This window comes from Lithobates pipiens, unplaced genomic scaffold (assembly GCF_037356315.1).
Source record: "Lithobates pipiens isolate NorthernLeopardFrog02 unplaced genomic scaffold, aLitPip1_a1.2 Scaffold_8, whole genome shotgun sequence".
Lineage (NCBI taxonomy): Eukaryota > Metazoa > Chordata > Amphibia > Anura > Ranidae > Lithobates > Lithobates pipiens.
Genome location: NW_027507903.1, coordinates 552,373,040 through 552,396,215, shown reverse-complemented (window position 1 = coordinate 552,396,215; position 23,176 = coordinate 552,373,040). Strand labels below are relative to the sequence as shown.

The following is a 23,176-nucleotide window of genomic DNA, read 5'->3' as shown; positions in this document are numbered from 1 at the left end:
ACCCTATGTAAAAGAGTGAACACGTGGCCCATATTTACAAGCATTTAAAGGACATCTCAAACTATGTTCATTCTGGCAGGCCCCACCTTGCAATCTGCCCCACCTTGCAATCTGCCATTCCTTCAGTGCCCATGCGCCATGACGTCACCTGATATCCAGATTAACTACAGGTAAGCTTTATTATAAGCTAACCTGTAGGTAAAAATCAAAATGTCAAATTTGCTATTGCTTTAACTGAGCTTAAAGTGTTACTAAACCCACAACAGTAAAATCAGTCTGTATATGCAGAATAGCATGCTTGTCAGGGGTTAATCCTTTGCATTGTGTAAAAAGGCTCTTTGATCCTGTATGCACAGATCCTCCCCTCCTGCACTTTCTCTCTGGGGAAGGCCAGCTAACACACAGGCAGGGTAGCCAACCTGCACATGCTCAGTTGTCTTTTTATTCTGAAGAGAACATTTCCTTGTTCTCGCAGCTAGCCAAGTCGCATGATATTGACATCACACATTTGGGTGTGTATACAGGCTATAGTGGAAATCTCCTTCCTGAGCACATGGCTCTGGACAAATTCCGCAGTTTATCATGTGACTGTGGTATACAGATCAGCCAAAAAGGTATATAGTGGCAGTATTTTAATGTAAAAAAAAATTTATAAGCTGTGGGTGGGCAGATGAACTATTTTCATATTGCTGGGTTTACTAACACTTTAAGCCATTGGAATGGAACTGTCTTCCATTAAATCTGATCTTTTAATTTCGGGATATCTGGAGCTCTTGCCCTTGGACTACTGTGTGTGTATTAGAGGTTTTTCATCTCTTTTCTCATATAGGTTTTCCTTCCGTGAACATGAGAAGAGCTCATTGGCTCATATTTTGTGCTGCAAAACTGACATGTAGGAAGCACCTGCTTCGAACGTCCTTCAAAGGACAGCGTCTCTTCAGATATTTCTTCGGACACTCTCATCAAAGTTGCCAATGGGGACAAGAGTACCCATCTGCTCCAACAGAGAGGGCATAGGGCTCAGCCTTGGAAGCCTTTACCCCTCTTTGGATGCCCAGAGGGGTTTCTTTCATTACTTCCAAGCTTCAAACTCTAAAGTTAGCACAGGCTTTGCTATCAGTCTGCACCTAATCCCTGGATTTCCAAGTGGTAATGGCCTCAGTACTTGCAGAGGAATGGTTCCAGGGACTCTACTTTAACCTGTTAACAGTCTCCAAACCCAGTGTTGGCATTTGTACCATTTTTGCTTCTCAAAGTCCTGCATGTCTTTATTTGGGCCCAGAAAGTCTGCTTGAAATCCACCAGGTCTGTCATGACCCCTCCATTAAGCAGACTTTTTATCCTTCACAGACATCAAGGATACATGCTTGCAATTTCTTCCCTTTTTCTTGTTTGTTCAAAGCACTTTATGGTCCTGCCATTCGGCCTAGCTTCCACCTTGAGTTTTCAAGGTTCTGACCCTATTACTCCTCTTGCTACATTCTCATGACCTCCCCATTGTGGGATAACAAGATGACCATCTCCGTTAGGTAACAGCCTGCACAAGTTTTTATTGACAATGTGGCTTAATGGTTCCAACTGCCAAGGTGTTCAGTTGGATCCTGATCCTTCAGGTGTCAGAAATGAAGCCAACTTGTATGGAATATCTGGGTTGTCTCCTAGACACAGCTCATGCCAGCCTGTTTCTTGCACTGGTAGACTCGGGCTGTGCATGCTAGGAGTCGGCCAACTTGCTGGTTCTGCATGAGCGGTCTGGAACTGATGTCAGCCTCTTTAGAGGCAGTCCCATGTGCCCAGTTTGTTTTCAGACCCCTACAATTTAAAGCGGTGGTAAACTGCAATGAACAAATCATTTGCAACTATAAGACTGCTGATTCATACTTTTTTAAACACGTTGCAATCCGATTTATCCACTTACCGTGCCCATTTTTTTTTCTATTGTAGTTTGTTTTTATGTATCCTAACTGAAGCCTGCACCATTTTAGCTCCTGTCTGCCGCTTCTTCCCTTTAGCACACTTCCACCCTTCCTCTGTCTCGCACATGCTCAATGGACCGGCTCGCTCCGTTGATCCTGAGCGCAAATATTGCACTCCCTGTGATGTAGCAGGTCACATTGGGTGTATCAGGAAAATCTCAAAGGCTTCATAATCTCTTGAGATTACCTGCTGATGATGCGGGCTCAGCACAAGATGAATAAACTGATGGACCATGACGCATGCTGTAAATGGAGGCCAAAATACACATGCGCTGGTGACATCATTGCAGTAAACATTTCTTCTAATTGGCACATTGGAGCACTATGAAAGACATTCACTTGTAAGGCTGCTTTACATGGGGGAAACTATTGTGGGAGATGCCAGTCTCTGGACAGATTGATTTCCCTGACCCTGAGGGCCTGTTGCCCTTGGCCTGGTGGCTCAGGGATCCAGCTGTGAAGTTAGGGGAAAGTACATCTTTCTGATGTTTTGGAAGATCCTCATAATGGATGAGTCTGTCAGGCTTGGGAGGAGCTCTGAACACTTTTAGTGTAGGGGACTTTGACATTGTAGGAACTCATCTCCTGATCAGATTTCTGGAGCGTTGGGTGATTTTGCGGTCCCTGTGATGCTAGACTCGCCACTAGTGAGCTATTTAATCAGGATTCAGTTGGACAACTGTCCAGCAGTGGCATACCATCAAGAAGAAATCAAAATTCTTGCCATGGCAAGAGAGATAGTAAGAGTTCTGTCCCTGGCAGAACTTCACATACCTGCCTTGTTCAGCATTTACATTCCAGACCTGAATAATTGGCAGGCAGACCTCTGTCAGCAGTGCCTGGATCTCTAGCAAATGGTTCTTGCACACAGAGGGGTTCCATTGTCTGTCACAGGTGGAGGCTGACAGATGTTGACAGCCCCCCCCCCCCCCCCCCCAGGTTCTGCAACAAACTGGACAGGTTTGTCTCCACCTACAGAGATCCTTTCCTCCCCTGAAACTCCTCCTTTGTCTACTCTGTAGGATTAAGATGGAGGGGATCCTCAGAGCTCAGGATTAGCCCGGGCAGATGTGGTACTCCAACCTGATCAGACTCCTGGCATTTCCAGATTGTCCAAGTCTTATGCCTGAAAGACTGGTTACCATGGCGTTTCACAATCGCTGGCTTTAACAGCATGGACAGGGGCATCTCCCACTCGGAGAATCCCACAATGCTGAAGGCTACTGCTGTAAGGCATTACCATTTTTCATGGGGTGAGTACTAGCCTTTCTGCAGTTGGGCCTCCATGAACATCACAGGGCTGATCTCGGCACTTGGTCGTGTTTTAAAGACCCTTAGCTTTCCACGTTTTAATATTTTTATATAGGTTGTATCTCTCCTTTTTATTCCTGCATGTGCTTAATGATCTAAATTTGGTTCTTGCCTTTTGAACTTATCGGGATTTTACCCTTTTCACTCTCACTCGCAAGGTTGCATATCTGTTTGCCATTACCTCTACAAGGTCAGCTAAGTTGATGGCCTTGTCCTTTTTTGACCCATTGTACAGGGCCTTATATGGTTTCAGCCTTTCACCTTAACCAAGAGTGAGTTTGTCTTTTGTCCAATTCCAGTTTATCAGGAGATCTCAATCTGGCTACCTTGCAGCCACTGCTTTCATTGGAAAAGATGACTCATTTGTCATCCCTGATGGTCAACATTAATTGGGGAACCAGTCTCTTATCCTATCAGGTAAAATTAACTTTCAGACTTAATGATCGGGGTCCAATGTTTCCTGTTAAGACACACAGTACTAGATCTTAGAGCGCTTTTTGAACTTTTTGGCATCGGGCTTCTGTTTACCAGATTTGCAAGGTTTTCTGTTCTCATGTTCTAGTTGGATATCTGGCCATTTCTGATGCCAGGCATAAGGTTCTTCAGCAGTCCCCAATTTTGTGTGTGTGTTTTGCACTTGTTTTTTGTTGCTCTTGTTCATCCTTCAGGCCCAATTCACACTTCACGCAGCAGGAACTCGTGCTCCCGCTCCTGATGTTGTGTGGGCGATTCCATAGGTTACACATAGGGCAACCCATTCACTTCAGCGGACCCAAATGTGCATTTGTCACAGCTTAAACGTGGCTAAAGCTCTGTTTTGCTTACATATTTGGGATTTTGTTGATTCCATTGACCAGAATGTTCATTGGAGTAAATGATCGCTCAATTGCTAAACGCACCTAGTGTTTAGATGCAGTTAGGCGTGTCTAGGCTCATTGTGCATTTTAAATTTTTATTTTTTATTTTTTCCTGGCCAAAACCTCCTTACCTGAATGTGCAAATGTTGTGGCGCCCCCCCCCCCCAAGTTTCTAAATGCTCCTTCTAATGCAGGCTGCAAAAAAATAAAAAATGAAATGCCTGTTAACAGTGCAAATTTTTTACATTTTATTTTTTTAAGCTCGGTGTGCATGAGGCTTATATATAATTTTTTTGGTTCTTTTAACAGTTCAATGTCCTACAGTGCCTTACAAAAGTATTCACCCCCCTTGGCTTTTTACCTATTTTGTTACATTACAAACTTTAGTTAAAAAAATAAAAATTATCTGAATTATATGTGATGGATCAGAACACCAATAGTCTAAGTTGGGGAAGAATATAAAACTTTATTTTTAAGCAATTAAAAACTGATAATTGGCATGTGCATATGTATTCACCCCCTTCATTATGAAGCCCATAAAAATCTCTGGTGCAACCAATTACCTTCAGAAGTCACATAATTAGTGAAATGATGTCCACCTGTGTGCAATCTAAGTGTCACATGATCTGTCATTACATATACACACCTTTTTGAAAGGCCCCAGAGGCTGCAACACCTAAGCAAGAGGCACCCCTAACCAAACACTGCCATGAAGACCAAGGAACTCTCCAAACAAGTAAGGGACAATGTTAAGTACAAATCGGGGGGTTGGGTTATAAAAAAAAATATCCAAATCTTTGATGATCCCTAGGAGCACCATCAAATCTAACATAACCAAAAGTAAATCAAAATTAATGGACCAGGCAAGGAGGGCGTTAATCAGAGAGGCAGCAGAGAGACCTATGGTAACCCCGGAGGAGCTGCAGAGTTCTACAGCAGAGACTGGAGTATCTGTACATCGGACAACAATAAGCTGTACGCTCCATAGAATTGGGCTTTATGGCAGAGTGGCCAGAAGAAAGCCATTGCTTTCAGCAAAAATCAAAATGCCACGTATGAAGGAAGGTTCTCTAGGCTGATGAGACTAAAATTGAACTTTTTGGCTATCAAAACATCCCCACAGTATGATGCTGTCACCACCATGTTTCACTGTGGAGATTCTTTTCAGCAGTCGGGACTGGGAAACTGGTCAGAGTTGAGCGAAAGATGGATGGTGCTAAATACAGGGATGTTCTTGAGCAAAACCTGTATTAGGCCTCTTTCACACCGACGTCCCGTTCAGGCCCGCCTGTCAGTTTTTCAGGCGGACCTGAACGGGTGCTCCATAGAGGTCTATGGAGCGTCGGATGTCAGCGGTGACATGTCCGCTGACATCCGACCCGCTCCGATCCGAAAAAGTGTAACGGAGGAAAAAGCTATTTTTCCATCCGTCATCGGATCGGATGACGACGGGCACTGCGGTCCGTCGTCATCCGATCTCCCATAGGGGAGAGCGGCGCTGTGACAGGTCCGTCCCTGCGCAGTGTGCAGAGACGGAGCTGTCATCTCCCTGCTCAGCGGGGATCGGCGGAGTGATCCCCGCTGAGCAAACGGACATCCACGGGGCGGATCAGAACTGATCCGCCCCGTGTGAAAGGACCCTTACTCTGTGTGTGATTTGAGACTAGGATGGAGGTTCACCTTCCAGCAGGACAAGGACCCCAAACACACTGCTAAAGCAACACTTCAGTGGTTTAAGGGCAAACATATAAATGCGTTGAATGGCCTAGTCAAATCCCAGACCTCAATCCTATAGAAAATCTGTGGTCAGACTTAAAGATTGCTGTTACCGGGCCATCCTCCAACTTGAAGGAGCTGGAGCAGTTTTGCAAGAAGGAATGGGCAAAAGTGCTAAAATGTGGCATGCTCAGAGACTTGTCCAAAGCTACTTGGAGCTGTCATAGCCAACCGCAAAAGGTGGCTCTACAAAGTATTGACTTTAGGGGGGTGAATAGTTATGCACATTGCCTTTTTTTTCTGTTATTTTGTCCTATTTCTTGTTTGCTTCAGAATTAAAAATCAAAGTTGTGGTCATGTTCTGTAACTTAAATGAGGCAAATCTTCAAACAATCCATGTTAATTCCAGGTTGTGAGGCAACAAAATAAGAAAAATGCCAAGGGGGTTGAACACTTTTTGGCCCGGATTGGAAGTGGTTAAAAAAAGCCCCAAAAACTCTCCTCCCCATTCAAATGCATTGAAAATGCAGCAAGAACGCATCAATAACCCACCCATGTTACATTTTTTGATGCGGTTTTTGAGTCGCGTGACCTATGAAAAGCACAGTAAAATGGTGGCTAAATCGCATGCGTTTTTGATGCCATTAGCTGCATCTCTAAATACAATGTGCTGTGGTACACTGCAGTGCATGTCTGTTGGCAACATGCTACCAGCCTGTTGATTGGGCAATGAAAAAGCAGCAGCAGACTTAGTGTTACTAATCCCAGTAATATGAAAATGGTTATATGATAAACTGCAGTGTTTCTCCAGTGCAGAGATCAGGAAGGATGATATTTTCACTGCAGCCTGCATTCCTGCCCACGTTTGATGTCACGATCACGTGACCTGGCTATCTCTGAGAACAAGTCACTGTTCCCTCTAGCATAGACACAACTGAGCATGTGCAGTTAGCTACTCTGCCTGTGTTAGCTGGCCTTCCCCAGATGAGGGGGGGGGGGGGGGGAGAATCTGTGCATACAGAATTAAACAGCCTTTTTACAGAGGATTAACCCCTTATGTTCCACATTGAGTATAACAAGCATGCTATGCTGCATATACAGACTAATTTTACTGTTGTGGGTTTAGTAACACTTTAAAGCAGTTGTAAACCCTGTTTGGTTATTTTTACCTACAGTTAAAGTGGTTGTAAACCCTTACAAACCACTTTGACCTACAGGTAAGCCTAGATTAAGGCTTACCTGTAGGTCCAAGCAATATCTCCTAAACCTATATGGTTTAGTAGATATTTGCCCAAAAACGGGCACCGCTGTCTACGGCGCATGCGCCGTAGACAGCGGCGTGCAGGCGCACTGAGCGCGGCATTTCCAAGAATGGAGCTGCCGCGCGTGTCGACTCCCATGCGCATGCGCGGGAGTGACGTCATCGCAGCTTCGCCGAATGACAGCGGCGGAGCTGCGAGACGCCACCAGCAAGATGGATGCGGCGGACTACAGAGGACAGCGGCGACTTCGCTGGCTCCTGTGTCAGGTAAGTGACACATAATGGGCTACTATGCGATGCATAGTAGTCCATTATGTTTTACCTTTGCAGGGAATGAAAGAGGAAGTAACACCCATTAGGGTTTACTTCCTCTTTAAGCCTATAATAAGGCTTACCTGTAGGTAAAATAAATGTCTCCTAAATTTGCATAGTTTAGGAGGTATTCAGCCCACACAGCCAGTGACGTCACTGGGGCATGTATACTGAAAGTCCGGCATACCATGCATGCATGGGAGTGACGTAATCGCGGCTCAGGCCAATCTCATAGCCAGGGCTTGCGAACAAGTAAGAAAGATGGGAGGAAACATGTCAGCCCTCAGCGGTGACTTTACAGTACGGGGGGCTTCATTCCAAGGGGAGTATTTCATAATGTGCTAGTATGCATCGCACATTATGCCATTGACTTACAGGGTGTTTATTTGTTTTTATTTTTTTTGCATGTTTATAACCGCTTTAAGGTGATCCTACCCACTTGGCTCAGTCTTCTATTTAGTATGTACATTGCCAGCACGTTTGCATGCGGAACTGCTGATTGGCAGAGGGGTATGAATTGAGCCTAGAAGGTACTTCTCATAGTAGCTGAATTGTGATGGGACTTCTTTTAGATTAGCAAACAAACCTCTTATTGGCTTCTGAGGTCAAATTACTCATGCTATTTTCTTATATTTTTTTTTTCCATTCTTACTTTTATGCCCTTTCATTCTGTAAAGTATAGATTGGTTGATGTTATAATGGCAGCCATGCTGCTACAGAAACCTTGTGGGTGGTCAGGTCTTCCCGCAGCTGCTGGTGGAATGTGAAAGGTGTGTACAGATCAGGGAAGGTACCTTGGACTTTCCAGTCATGTGGTATCAGCTGGAAGGAGTATACCTGGGTTATTTATATAGTCGGCTTGTTGTGTTTACAGGTGTCCTAGAGAGCAGTGAGAAACATTTCCTGTTTTCAGCATCTAGGACTGTGCTAATCTGTACAGGCAGACACATGTGTCCTTCCAGAGACGAGGAGATGACCTCTTCCCAGCTGCCATCCTCCTGACTCTCACGCCAGATCACATTGTCAATGAGTCTCAGATTCTTTGTCTTGGTGTCTGTAGCTCTGGCTGTGCCTTTGTGTAGTACTTTCATAAATCAGGAGAGCAGTCCTTCAGCCGTCATATAATTGTCCGCTTTAGAATGATGATTACAAACTTGTCTGCACACTTTATTGGCAAGTAAAATAGTAATGTATGTGGGCACTTGCATTCCTCTTTTATGGTTTGTTCTGTAGTATGTAGTAAAATTTTGAAGAGAAATGCTAAAACTATGTGGCTCTGGGTGCATTTTTGCTTGTTTAACTTACTAAGGCCGTATTGACTTAACCACTTCAATACAGAGCACTTTTGCACCTTCCTGCCCAGGCCAATTTTCAGCTTTCAGTGCTTTCACTTTTTAAATGACAATTGCACACTGCTACATGCTACACTGTACCCAAACTAAATTTTTTATCATTTTTTTTCCCTACAAATAGAGCTTTGTTTTGGTGGTATATGATCACCTGTGCGGTTTTTATTTTTTGCTAAATGAATAAGACTGCAATTTTTTTGTTTTTGTTTTTCTTTATAAAATTTTGTAAATCCAGCACATTTTCTCCTTCACTGATGGGCACTGAGGTGGCACTGATGGTCATTGATAGGCAGTACTGATGGGCACTCATAGGTGGCACTGAAAGACTGCACTGATGGGTTACTTATGGGTGGCACTGATAGACGACACTGGGCATTTATGGGCACTGATGGCTGGCACTGGTTTTCACTGGAAGGCATTTTTCACTGGCACTGATTGGCAGCTGCCTGATCACTGGTTGGCATATCCCTGGTGGTATAGGGTGGCATACCTGGTGGTCCTGGGCAGTCATCCGAGGGGGGCTGTGCTGATAAACGATCAGCACAGACCACCCCCTGTTAGAAGAGCAGCCAATCGTTTATTTACTCGCGTCTGTCAGATGCAAGTGAGGAAAAGCCGATCAACGTCTCTTCCTGTTTACATCATGATCAGCCGTGATTGGACATGGCTGATCACGTGGTAGAGTCTAAGTCAAACGCTTTACCGAGATCGGCGTTGCAGTGTGTCAGATTGACACATCGCAACAACGATCACCACGATGCACGCCCCCGGGGATATCCTGAGAACGTCATATTATTTCCGGTCAGGATATCGCAACCACTTTGCCGATGTCATTTTGCTATATGGTGGGCAGCAAGTGGTTAAAGTGATACTAAACACACACTGTTTAACTTGCATTGCCCCATCTATGTCTGTATGTGGATGATGGCACTGTAATTCTTTTAATAATGCAAAAAACATCTACGGTAAGTACTTTTTTCCTAATTGATATACAGATGTCACATGACCCAGATCTTTCCCAGCCTGTCTGAAGGGAAATATAAGCAGGAGGAGCTTCTAGCCAGGGTGGATTTGATTTAAAGCAAGTAAATTTAAATCGCTAGTAAAAATACTTGATTTAAATCAACTCTATTTAAATGATACCTTTTAAAAAGCAACTGTCATCTCTGTCCTGCAGCTGTTCCTCCTCCTGACCTGCTGTTGACTCACGACAGTCCCATTCACTTTAATGGGACAGCTGGTAATGCAGCAGTGACACAACCAAGGTGAGGGATGTGCCTGCTAACGGCGAGATCTGAAATGACAAGTGCTCTTTAAATGTAAGGACTCGTTCTTGCTGGTAGTTAGAATCTTTAAAATTTGCAAATAAAATGAAGGTTTCCTATTTAGAATAAGCTGTCAAGTTAATAAATATTCCCAAACTGGATCTCTTTCATGGCCTGCTGACATTTTGCTTCTTAAGGGAGGAATAAAGCACTTCAAGATATGTGCAGAAAGATCACAAGGTTTATAAGTGGCTTAGCAGGTTTTTACTTTCTACTTTACTTTTACTGCTTGCCCTTCCTCCTCAAACTTAGGCAGGAGTACAGATGCATTTCTCTTCAAACAATCATACAGTTTGCAGTGTACATAGATTTGCAAAACAATGGGATAAAGGAATGTTCCTGAACTTTGTTTTATCTCATGGTTACTGTGAAATTGTGTGAATGCATCAATGCAGTGCATGTTCTCTCAGCTTGGATTCATTGAATGAGTTTACCAGAAATGGACCTCCTGGAGTATTCTGTCCAGTTCTGGGCACCAGGCCTCAGGAAAGCTGTACAGGAGCGAGTACAAAGAAGAGCAACAAAGCTAATGAAGGGTCTGGAGGATATTGGTTATGAGGAAAGGTTGCAAGCACTGAACTTAACCACTTAAGCCCTGGACCAATTTGCAGCCCCTTTTTGCGATTCGCCACTGCGTCTCTTTAACTGACAATTGCGTGGTCATGTGACGTGGCTCCCAAACAAAATTGGCGTCTTTTCTCCCACAAATAGAGCTTTCTTTTGGTGGTATTTGATCACCTGCGGTTTTTATTTTTTGCGCTATAAACAAAAATACAATTTTGAAAAAAAAATCATTTTTTTTTTAACTTTTTGCTGTGATATCCCCCCAAAAAAATATATATAAAAAAAACATTTTTTTCCTCAGTTTAGGCCAATACATATTCTTCTACATATCGTTGGTAAAAAAAAAACGCAATTAGCGATTGATTGGTTTGCGCAAAAGTTATAGCATTTACAAAATAGGGGATAGTTTTATAGCATTTTTTTTTTTCTAGTAATGGTGGTGATCAGTGATTTTTTTTTTTTATTGTGACTGCAACATTATGGCAGACACATTGGACATTTTTGACACATTTTTGGAACTATTGTCATTTAAACAACAATCGGTGCTATTTAAATGCACAGTGAAAGCGTTAACCACTAGGGGCAGTGTAGGTGTTGTGTTTTTTTTTGTAGGGGGCGTGGCCTGGCATGTGACATGTTTACACAGACCTCTCCTCATTCTTCAGCTCTGTGACCCAATCGCGGGACACCAATCGTATTCCCATGGTCACGGAGCACAGGACCGGGTCGGGTGCGCTCTGCTGGCGGCGCGCTCCCGACCCACGACTGGGCACTTAAAAAGCAATTTACAGGTACGTGCTTGTGCCCAGCCGTGACATTCTGCCAACGTACATCGGCGTGAGGCGGTCCTTAAGTGGTTAAGCATCTCTACTTCAGAGAGAATGAGGGGATACGATTTCAATTTATAAATACCGTACTGGTGACCCCACAATAGAGATAAAACTTTTTTGCGAAAGGCAGTTTCATAAGACTCGTGACCACTCACTAAAATAAATAAAATAAAATTAGAAGAAAAGCTGTTTTAACCTAACTATTTTGAGGGTTATTTACTGTAAGAGCAGCAAGAAAGTGGAGTTCTGTTTTTTTTTTTTTTTTTAAATGTTGTTGTTGATAAAAAGTGCGGTTTTATTGAGAAAAGTACACAAAGGAAGTATACAAAGTACAGATTCCAGTCAAAATGATGTCTTTTGCATATTTATACAAAATCACTGTCTCCTCACATTGCATCAGTCAGTAAATCTCCTCCCTTCTCTGTTTCCCCAACCCCGAAATATCACATGTATCCTCCTTTAGACATAGCTGCTCCCCCTCATCTTTTCTGGCAGTAAAATTTAAAGGAGTATTCTGTACAGAATAAGGTCAACTGTGGTTAGGCCAGGTGTGGTCAGCCATGGGGACCATATCGAGTCAAATTTTCCCGGGCGGCCACGGTGCTGGATAATTTATTTTTCTAGTCTCAATGTAACTCCCATTTGAGATATCCACTCCTTCATAGTTGGAGGCTCGGTCGCCTTTCAGTCTCTGAGGATTCGTTTGCGGGCTTGGAAAAGAGCCCTCGTACTTGCCTGCTTAGGGTTGTATTCAACTGGGAGGTCATCTAAGATACCTTGAATACACTGATTGGGGTCTAGTGGAACACTGACCTGAAATATGTGATTATTAAGTAGTAGTAAGTGGATAAGCTCTCCATGGTCTCTAGTAGTGTCTGAATTTTCTCGTATGCCCACCTTGTACAGTCTGGCAGGTGTAAAATGTACCCACAAGACAAAGAGCTGGGACAGACATTGTGCTGTATTAAGAGAGCACAATTGTATGGTGCGTAGTACCTCCTCCCATTGGTTGTCCTCAAACGTACCCACATTGCTCTTCCAGCTGGTGATTACTCTGGTTGGGAAGCTGTTTTGAAATATGGACATTAGCATGGAATGAGATCTGGAGATAAAACCCCTTAAAGTAGGATACTTCTGTCATGTAGTAGAAGACAGGAATAATCATATTTATTTTTATCACTCCTTTCACAAGAAATGTAAGCATTCCTTGTGATAGAAATAAGGCATTACAGGTCCTCTTTATGGAGAGACTTATATAAAACCCCAGATATCTCCTCCTACCCTTGAAAGTATGAGATAAAAAAACAAAACAAAAAAATTGATCTCTGCTTTCTAGGTAAAAAATTGGTAGGGTTTACATCTGCCAGAGCTGGAAATGATGTCATTTCAGTTCCGGCCTCCCAGGGTCATAGAGGTGGCTGGGGACCATCTGGTCCTTGTCCAGCTCTGTGGTAACCAGTGCCAGTTTTTAATAGGAAAGCAGAGGGACTAGCAGGAACACCAGGGATTTCATGGATAACTTTTCATACAAGTACATGGTACCGCAGGCACATATTAGGAGTATGAAATGTTGGGTGTAAAACTCTACTTGCTCTTTTTTTTAAATTGTTTAGAGTGATGCAAGTTCCTAAATGTGACCTGGTATCGGCCTCTTGCAAGCCTTTGTACAGCAGATCTGGGGTGTGAGAGGGAGAAGCAGCACAAGTAGCCAATCGATTCATGTAATGACAAGAAGCATGCTGATAGGAAGTGAGAACAGAGTGACAGATGCGCTGATCCCTGTGCTGCTTCTCCTTTCACTGGCTGAGGCAAGTCCCGGGTGACCTGGAAATGAGTTGAATGATGATGGCTATAGACTGAGGACATTCAGTGGTAGAAAAAGTATTGCCACGAAAATCTCTGGCTTGATGCTGAAATTTCAGCACTATTTTATGTAACCTTTTTAATGTGCTGTTCATTTGTATCTTGTTTTAGCTGGACCTCTGCTTTAACTTAAATAAGTGCTCCAGTACCCCAAGATATAAAAACACTACTAATATAGCTGCTGACTTAACATATTTTACCTGTCCAGGGATCCAGCACTGTCCTCCCCCCAAGCTGATTTCTTCTCCTAATAGTCAACTTCTGTTGAATGGGACAGTTGGAAAATTTCTTGATCAGCTGGCTTCAGCCACTAATTAGTGTAATCGAACGAAGGGAGTCCTGCTCTCAGAATACAATGGCATAGGATTCCTCCATCTATATTGCGTTTGTGGGCTGATCGTGAAAAAAAAGAGGCTTCTATGGCCAGCCTTAGGGTCACCATACGCATTGCAATCTGGCTGTACAATCAACAAAAACGGAGGACCTTCCTAATCTATAAAATCAATTTGTTTCCAATCAGGCAGACCCCTGCACTTGATGGTTGTTGGTAGATATAAAGGAGATTGTATAATCAGATTGTATTGTGTTATGAGCTTTGGAGAGATTTGCTCTCACTTCCTGCCTGGTAAAGAGGTTGTCCCCCAGCACAGGAAGTGAAGGAATTTGTCCAGCAGAACCTCTGTATGTAGTAAAACCTGACGACAAGTTTTAATCCTTCCCCACTCTATCCAAAATAGAAAAAAAACATGTTTTGGCTATAGATCTACTTTTGGAAAAGAACAAAGGTTTGGCTGGAGCTACCCTGAGTCAGTAAGGGTTTGCTCAGACAATACTCGTTTTTCCTCTGCTATTCAGAGAAGGGAAATGCAGCTCTAATCTCACACCCACAATAAAATGTATATACAGTCACAAAGTTTGTTGCAATCATTATTGAGGCGTTTGATACAAATGCAAACTCCTTTTTTTGTGTTATACAAAACTGTTTATTTTATAACCTACAGTATAGGGAATGGGGCTGGATTGTAAACGGTTCCCAGCACATTGTTTTTTCTTTGCGCTCTGTCATTCTGCTCATACGATCAGTGTTTTGTTTTCAGCGGTGTACCTCCCCCCTTAAGGTGTGTGTGTGTGTGTGTGTGTATATATACATTGACGGTGAAACGTGTATACAAGTATCAGCGTGTGATGTCTCCGGCCGCGGGATCTCTCAGATGATAAACAAGCATCTCGTATTGCCGTAGTCCTGGCTCAGGTTCTCAGCTCTCCTCTGTGTGCAGATGGAGGACATCTGCTGCTAGCAGTGACACTTAACCAGGGAGCGGGGACAGCTGGGAGCCTAGCCAGTCCTTAAAGGGGAATTGTTTCTGAGGGACATAACCATCAATGTCTGTACACTTGGTGCATGTCTGAATTCCTCATACACAAGGAAGGGGAGGGGGTTGCTTTCTCCTTGTATAGTTATCCATCTCTTGTTTTGGATGAGCTGGTGGACTCCATGTTCTTTCTCAGTCCCTTTCATTAGTGTGACTTGGCACTTGAGTCTATAAATTGTGGTGGCTGGTCTTGTTGGATGTGTTTTTGTGTGTGTCCCCCCCCCCCCCCGTTATAGATAATAAATACCCAGGTTTGAACAAATGCCAGGAACACCAAGTAGATAATGGGTGCAAAAGGCAACCACACACAGGAGGATCTGTGCATTTGGCAAGGAATGAGTAGCCCCTTGTATTGTTGTTGTGTGTGTTTTTTTTTTTCTCCTCAACTGCTTGCATACAAACTAAGCAACTGTTTTTTTGGGTGCACTCCTGTATCAAAGCATCCCTGTGTAAAGTTGAGTTTTAAATGGAAACCCATTATTGCTATCCAAGACCCAGAGATGGGACTCACTGAAGTCTGTGGATTTGTAGCACACGCATGCCTGAAAATGATTTCGGGTACAGGATGGTGAATATCTTGTGGGTGACTGTCACGGTTATGAAGAGGTAAGTATGCGCTCAGAGACTAGAGCACAAAACCATATTAATCGTATTAAAACTGATAGAGATGTATTAGTCGGCTCCTCACAGGCAATTGCGAAGGCATTCAAAGACTATTATATTAGTCTATATCCGAGTCAAATGCCTACTTTGATGATATCTAATAGAGGGGAGGCAGCAAAGGAATATATATTGGCGTCAGGAATGACTAAGTTGTGCTTGGGAGCAGGGGATTTAGATGGACCAATTACAATAGAAGAATTTGTAGAAGCCCTTATATTCATTAAAGCCAGGTAAAGCTCCAGGCCCTGATGGGGACGATTTGCGCTATTATAAGACCTTTGTTGAAAAATCTTCACGGTAGGGATATCACTGCGGCTCTGCCCATTCAAAGCGCTGAAGCCAGTGAACCCAGAAGTAAGACCCCATTCACACCTGAGCGTTTTGTAGCCCTACGCCTGAAGCTACAAAACGCTGGAGGGGAAAAAATCCATTATTCTCAATGGCGATGGTTCACATCTCCACTCCAAGTCGCCTGAAGCCCAAACAAGTTCTGGACCCTTTTTTGTCGCACGAATCGGGCTGATTTGGGCGTTTTTCTTTTTAACATTGGTGACCTTTTGCCCTGCATAAATTCGCGTAAAATCGCGGTAAAAACCGCTTGCAAATGCTACGCTCAGGTGTGAATGCAGCCTAAGACTGGGGGAGCTGTGACAGCGCTGCACATGAGGGCTCCATTTGCAGATAAACCTGTCATAATGTGCTAGTATGCGGTGTATACTAGCACATCATGATATAACGTTGCAAGGGGCTCTATTTATTTTTCTTTGGGGAAAAACTATACTTGGTTGTAAAGGGTATTTCCATCGCTAACAGCAGCAATAGGATTCAAAGGGAACCTGTTACTTTCCACTGCATGGAAAAAGCACAGGAGTGTGCTAGAGATGTTAAACTGGAGGTATAGTCTGAGTCCCTTTCATAACCACATATGGAATACAACCATGATTAATGCTTTTATATGTCATCTCCAGTGCTGAATATCGCAGAGGTTATGGTTAGTCTGGTACATGTACATAGGTGTTAATGAGCTATGTGTTCAACTACTAAATGCATGTTTTGTTTGCAACATTTGGAGTCTTCCTCTCTTCGAGGTTGGCGCATGGTGGTTGGGTGTACTTATTTATGCCAGCACTTTTCTAGAGCACTGGTGTGTTGGGCGCCATGGCTCCTACGTGTTTGCTTGGGATTTGTAAATAGAGGCCAATCTTCACTCAGTCTTCCTTCCGGGTTCGCTGGCTACAGATGTTTGAATGAACGGAGCCGCAATGATGTCACTACCGCACATGCACACTCGAGCCATGGTGCTCTGCATTCTAGGGCATACTGTATGCCCTGGAATGCTGAGCACCACTGCACAGGTGATCACGTTGGCAATTTTTTTTTATGTATTTAACAAAATGGAGCCCTCACAAGGGGGGAAGTTTACACTTGGGTACAAATTTTGGGTGCCCCCCGCCTTTTTTTAAATTGTCATTTTTCTAATTGCATTGCTCACAGTAACCAGTTCTGTTTTTGTGGCTGTCCTCGAAGTGACGGAGTCAAAAGTTTTGAATCAGTTTTCTTTGTGGCAGTAGAGACAGTTATTTGCACTACTGTGGTTGCCACAAGGCTATATGGTATTTGCATTCTTGTTTCTTGTTTTCTGTTTAAATTTAACCTAATACAACATTTAATGCTGAGCAATACCTTCTTTAGTGCAAGTTCACCAAAAAGTGAGAGGAGTGTGAAAATGTAGCTCAAGAGAATACATTGGAATCAGAAGACAAACCAGTCTCTGTAATGACCATTCTGGGCTGCCCTTCCAACAGTACTGAGATTTGAGTGACACTCGACTAAATATCTACTTGATGTGAACAATGAGGGGGGCATGAGACATCCAGTCAAAGTAAATTTATATTGGGTACAATATTTACATATATGTATCCTAGTCTCATGTTATCTGTAATTGTAGGTGATCGTGTTGTGTGATATGGGTATTGCTGCTTCATTTTAATGTAATTAGGACTGTGAGTCTTTACCTGCCACACCTTCTTGACTTTTTTTATTCTAAAGCTGGCTATAGACAAATGGTTCGGCGAGGACTGGCCAAGTTCCAATCAATTTGGCTGTCCCTGTTCGACCAGAAATCAATTGTCGGGTCAACTTCTGTTGAGTGTAAAACTTTTGTCAGCGGCTGCCGCCAATGATCATAGTATTTTGCCTTTGTTGGGACCCACTGTTGGAATTCAGTGTCCTGTCATGGATGGATGTAATCAGTTTATGTGGATAAAAGAATCTGTTGAGTTTTTTCATTTGTTTATTTTCATTCAGCCAGCTGGCTATATATTCTATATACAATACAATACACAACAACTCATTCACCTGCCTTTCTGTGGTTCTTGTCTTCTGCAGCCAGTCGCTGAGCCCATCCCAATATGCAGTTTTTGTCTGGGAACCAAGGAGCATAACCGAGAGAAGAAACCAGAAGAGCTCATATCATGCGCAGACTGTGGAAATAGCGGTAGGTACCTTCTCTGGTGGTGGGTATTTTGGGGAAATTGTGGGGGAAAAAAAAGGTTGACGAATCTGAGGAGTAAGAGGCCGAAAAACTTTTTTTTTTTTTTTTTTTGTGCCACTGCCATAGTGCTTTTGCTGTAGTGTGTACTTTACATTAACTACTTCAGCCCCGAAAGATTTTACCCCCTTCCCGACCAGGGCACTTTTTACAATTCGGCACTGCACACACCATGTGTCCAATTGATGTACACATGGTTTGAGGGCAGTGGATTGTTCTGATCTGCACTAAAAGTACTAAATGCAATACTTTTTTCAGCACTCACCACCGCAATGCAGTGGTGTGAACCCGGCAGATATGGATACATGGTATTTTTCCTTGTCATGCAATGGGGCAGTGCTGGAATGGCTGCCCACCACAGCCCCACCGCATGTGCTGCAAATGAACCCTGAATCTATTGGCTTCATTACTGAACAGTTTTTAATATTCAGTTCTCACCACTTGGTGGCAGTCTAGGAAGGGAAAACCACTTCACCAACAGCACTGTATGTCTGCAAGTCTGATAGGTCATGGCTCTGTTTTAATATTATGGAAAGTGAATCATAAAAGCACAGTTATACTGACACTAAAGCTATATTCAAAGTGTTTGTCTGTTTTACACAAGTTTTCTCCCAGTATTCCAATGCAAAACCATAACCATTTATTTTTAAATAAAAAAACAAAAAACATTCTATTCGTTATATCATTACAGTTCACTGTCAAGCATCTATACATTCTTCATTGCAGTCCTACATGTTATGGTGCTTAAAGTGATAGTAAACCTTTTTTTTTTATTTTATTTTTTTTAAATAATGCACATAATACACACACCTGCACTTTGCAATGGTTTTGCAGAGAGCAGCCCCGATCCTCTTCTGTGGTCTCCTGCCTACACTCCTGGTCCTTTCCCCCTGTCGAGTGCACCCTATAGCAAGCTGCTTCCTTAGGAGGCACACACGATCCCAAGCCACACTCTGTGTTTTGGAACACTTCCACTGCTGCTTCTCTGTCCAGTGAGGAGAGTGGGGAGGGACTCTGTTCTCGGGCACAGGATTATATTAAGAGCAGGCTTGGGTAACTCTAAGGGGGGGGGGGGGCACTATATTATTATTATTATTATTATTATTATTATTATAAATTTTATTTTTTTTGAATATAGTGCCCCCCCTATTTTTATTTATTTTTCTTTCCCCCCCTAATGCAGGTAAGAAACATTCTACTTTCAGATCCACTTTAATTAATAATAATCTTGGTGATCATTAGTATACACACAGTGGTGTATGTATGCATCCTTAGATGAGTTTCTTTGTTGTAAGAATTGATGCAATTTTGTGTTTGTTTTTTTTTTTTTTTTTTTTTCCGTAAAAATAAAAAAAGTGCATTGTAATATCTTGATGCTGTAAATGCAGCAAATTCATAAATATGATGAGGTTCTCCCTTGTTCCTGGCTGCCCTGTCCTGTCCTGCTGCCTTGCAGGTTGTTCTCTCTCTGGAGCTCCTGGTTTACCATCTGCTGTTTGGCGTAGCATAATATAAATGTATTGCGCACAAAAGCATACTGGACGCCATGAGCCAAGCTAACAGTCTTTAGTGGAGGCAGCATGGCTTCTTGTCCTTCCCATTTTTTTGATAAAGCATTTGTTCTCAAGGGGCTGTACCCCCCCCCCCCCCCCCCCCCCGGCTTTTAGGAAAGCTACCACTGGTGTAATGTAAGGAGTACAGGTTGGTTTAAGCAGTAGTCCCCATGTTCAGTCTGGGGTTCCACATGCACCTTTTTTTTTTTTTTTTTTATTATTTTTTTTTTTATATTTTTTGACCAAAAAATTATCATGCCACCACCAGGTCCTTTTTTAAAGTGTTTTTTTTTTTTTTTTTTTTGACAATGTTTCCTTTCACAAAATATTTTTATCTATATTAGGGTGATTAACACTTCTTGTTAGGTTGTTCTGTTTGTAAACCCAATTTGGGGCTTGAAGTCTCTTACCAGCTGTGACTTGTTTTATCATGTTACTAATTTCTCACTTTTTCTCTGCCTTTAGGTCACCCGTCCTGTCTTAAGTTCTCTCCTGAACTCACAGTACGAGTTAAAGCCCTCCGCTGGCAATGTATAGAGTGCAAAACCTGCAGTTCGTGCCGTGACCAGGGCAAGAATGCTGTAAGTTTTCAGTTTGGTAAAATCAGATAAACTGCTTCAGATCGATTTTTATTTTTTTAAATAAGAAAAACCTTATTGAAAATGTAATAAAACGTGAAATCGTTCCAGGACAGATGCTTAAATAAAAATACACAAATCTAGTCAGTTGTATTACACTCCACATAGAGATATACATTAGAATCACATGTTAAAGTATCAAGCATCAGTAATAGTAGTACAATAAAGCCAGCAGCGTCAAAGACCTTTTAAAGCAGTAGTAAAGGTTACAAAATAAACCCTGCCAGGTAACAGCGTAATGTCCATATTAGCACATTATGAGAGACTTGCCTTGAAACACAGGCATTCAGCTACATGCTGTCACTGCTGCAGAGGCTTCCATCTTCTCCCGGTCTTCCTTCCGGGTTTGCGGACTGCGGCTGTTTAAATGACTGAGTCGCAATGACAATACAGCACTGCTGAAAGAATGGCTCGAGTATGGGGTTCCTTCAGAGCGCATGTGTCAGTGATGTCAACGGCTGCTGCTCCCTAGAAAATCTTCTAAACCATGCACGTTCAGGAGATATTCATTTAACATATAGGTAAGCTTTATTAAAAGCTTACATGTTGGTTAATATAAAAATTCAGAGTTTAATACCACTTTAGGTCCTGCTGAACCAGTCCCTAAACCACAATGCTGTGCAATACGTCTAGTTATACATTAACCATGTAGTATCATTTCAGCCACTAAATCAATTGGACTTAAACCTGGGGTATCCAACCAGGGGGCCCATAGTCTTTTCAAATTTGTTGTGGCAGCCTCTCTGTTGATGATGATTTTTTCCATTCTGAGTGTGTCACCCATACATTGTAGCCATTTTTTAAGTGTGGGTGGGTCCTCTGATTTCCAGTGTCTTACAAGACCATGGTGACTTTAGTTGGTATTCTTCTGGCTGCTCTAAAGAATTGAAGAAAGAATGAACCTCTAGCAAAACCTGGCAACAGTTTTCTCACCTCTACAAAATTAAATGAGTAACTCTGTAGTGGTCCTTCATACTGCTGTGTTCTTATGTTATACCCTTCATTTCAGGACAATATGTTATTTTGTGATTCGTGTGACCGTGGGTTTCACATGGAGTGCTGCGAACCACCCCTTACACGAATGCCAAAAGGTGAGAGCCTTGGGATGTGTTGTGTTCAGTCTTTGTGTGGTGTTACCTTATTACTGGCCCTGGTTAAGAATAGTCCAGACCAGTGTAGATTTGTCACAATTACTTTTTTTTTTTAATGATTCACTTTATTCATAAAAATGATCAATGTTATAGATGTACATATGGGAAGGTACGCATTTGGTATAACAATTTGACAAAACCAGTACACCTATGCAAGCCTGCATAGATATGGTACAGGTATACCAATCACATTGAAACCTATATAAATGAGCAGTGCATCATATCCTCATAAGAGGAGGGAGAAAAGCGATAATTTTACATACGGCAAGAGTGCTAATCATGGAGAAACCAAGCAAATTTAACACACCTGTTCCCCATTCATACCTGAGACCTTGTAACACTAACTAGTCACATGACACCGGGGAGGGAAAATGGCTAATTGGGTCCAATTTGGACATTTTTACTTATGGGGTGTACTCACTTTTGTTGTTTGCAGTTTAGACATTAATGGCTGTGTGTTGAGTTATTTTGAGGGGGGCACCAAATTTACACTGTTATACAAGCTGTACACTCACTACTTTACATTATAGCAAAGTGTCATTTCTTCAGTGTTGTCACATGAAAAGATATGATTACAAATTTACAAAAATGTGAAGGATGTATTCACTTTTGTGAAGTACTGTATGTCTCTGCAGCCACTGTGTCCCAATTGACATCAATGGGGACTGCCTATACGGGAAGACCTGTGCATCCCCATGTGGGTAAACACAGCCTTACACAGGCATACGCTGTAGTATGCCCCTTGTGAACATGGGCTTAAATGACTATTACTTTAATCATGTTTAACCACTTGTCATCCGGTGCATATATAACTTCTGGACAGTGGTTATACCAGAATTTGAGGGTTCGTAGCCATGATCCTGGTATTTTGTGTGTGTGTGTTTTTTTTTTTTTTTTATTTATTTTTTCCTCAAGCAGCTTTCTTATAAAAGTAATCTGGGTGGCTCTACAGCCAGCCCAGTCACTTTTACAGCACTGGAAGTCCTTACCCCCACCCTCTGCCAGCTCTTCTATTCCACCGGTGAACCCAGAACTGGTGTAAGCAGTCAGGTTGGCTGCCCATAGAGGTGATGGAGGAACACCCGTTTCCCCATTTTGTCTGTGATTAATGAAGCTAGAATCGGCTTGGATTTCATCAGTCTGGATTCAAAAATGTCAGCCAAGGAAACCGCTCACCACAGATCAGGATAAATAAACAGCCAATGGCAGCGGCCCTTTACCATGTAATCAGCTGCGTCCAATCACTATGTAAACGCAAGCTGGTTATTGGCATTCCTTTCCTCGCACTTATATCGTGAGGCGAGGAGGTCAGATATATGGCTTGTGTGAAAGTGATTGCTGGTTATCAGTGCCCACCAGTGCTGTCAATCAATGTGACCTATCAGTGCAGCCTTATCAGCACACATCAGTGAAGGAGAAAAATTACCTGTCTGCAGAATTTTATAACCAACTATGAAAAAACGTTTTAATTATTTTCACATTTTTGGTCTTTTTTTTTGTTTTGCAAAACTTAACCCAGTGGTGATTAAATGGCACCAATAGAAAACTCTATTTTGTGTGATAAAAATGTCATATGGGTACAGTTTTGCATGACCGTGCAATTGTCATGCAAAAGCTGAGAGTGCTGAAAGCTGAAAATTAGCCTGGGCAGGAACGGGTTAGAAGTACCCAGTAGGCACATGGTTAAAGTATCGCGTATAGACATTTTTAGGTAGTGTAGTATGTCGCAATTTCACAGGCTCAATTTTAAACTTTGACATATTTGGTATTTATTTACTCAACACATTACCATCTTTTTAAACTTTGCCAAAACCATTAAATATTAAATGATTTATACTGCACACAATAGAAGTGTTTTTTTTTCAGAAAATTTGTGTTTGATA

The 23,176-nt window shown here is 42.4% G+C and overlaps 1 protein-coding gene across 3 annotated transcripts in view; it reads left to right on the top strand.

Annotated features, from left to right (window-relative positions):
• Nucleotides 1-23,176, top strand: part of KAT6A (lysine acetyltransferase 6A) — a 93,983-nt gene that overhangs the window by 28,411 nt on the left and 42,396 nt on the right. For all 3 annotated transcript variants that reach the window (XM_077469920.1, XM_077469919.1, XM_077469918.1), the window contains exons 3-5: nt 17,789-17,897; nt 19,970-20,085; nt 21,152-21,233. In XM_077469920.1, the coding sequence (XP_077326046.1) occupies nt 17,789-17,897; nt 19,970-20,085; nt 21,152-21,233 (307 nt within the window). The remainder of the gene's footprint in view (nt 1-17,788; nt 17,898-19,969; nt 20,086-21,151; nt 21,234-23,176) is intronic.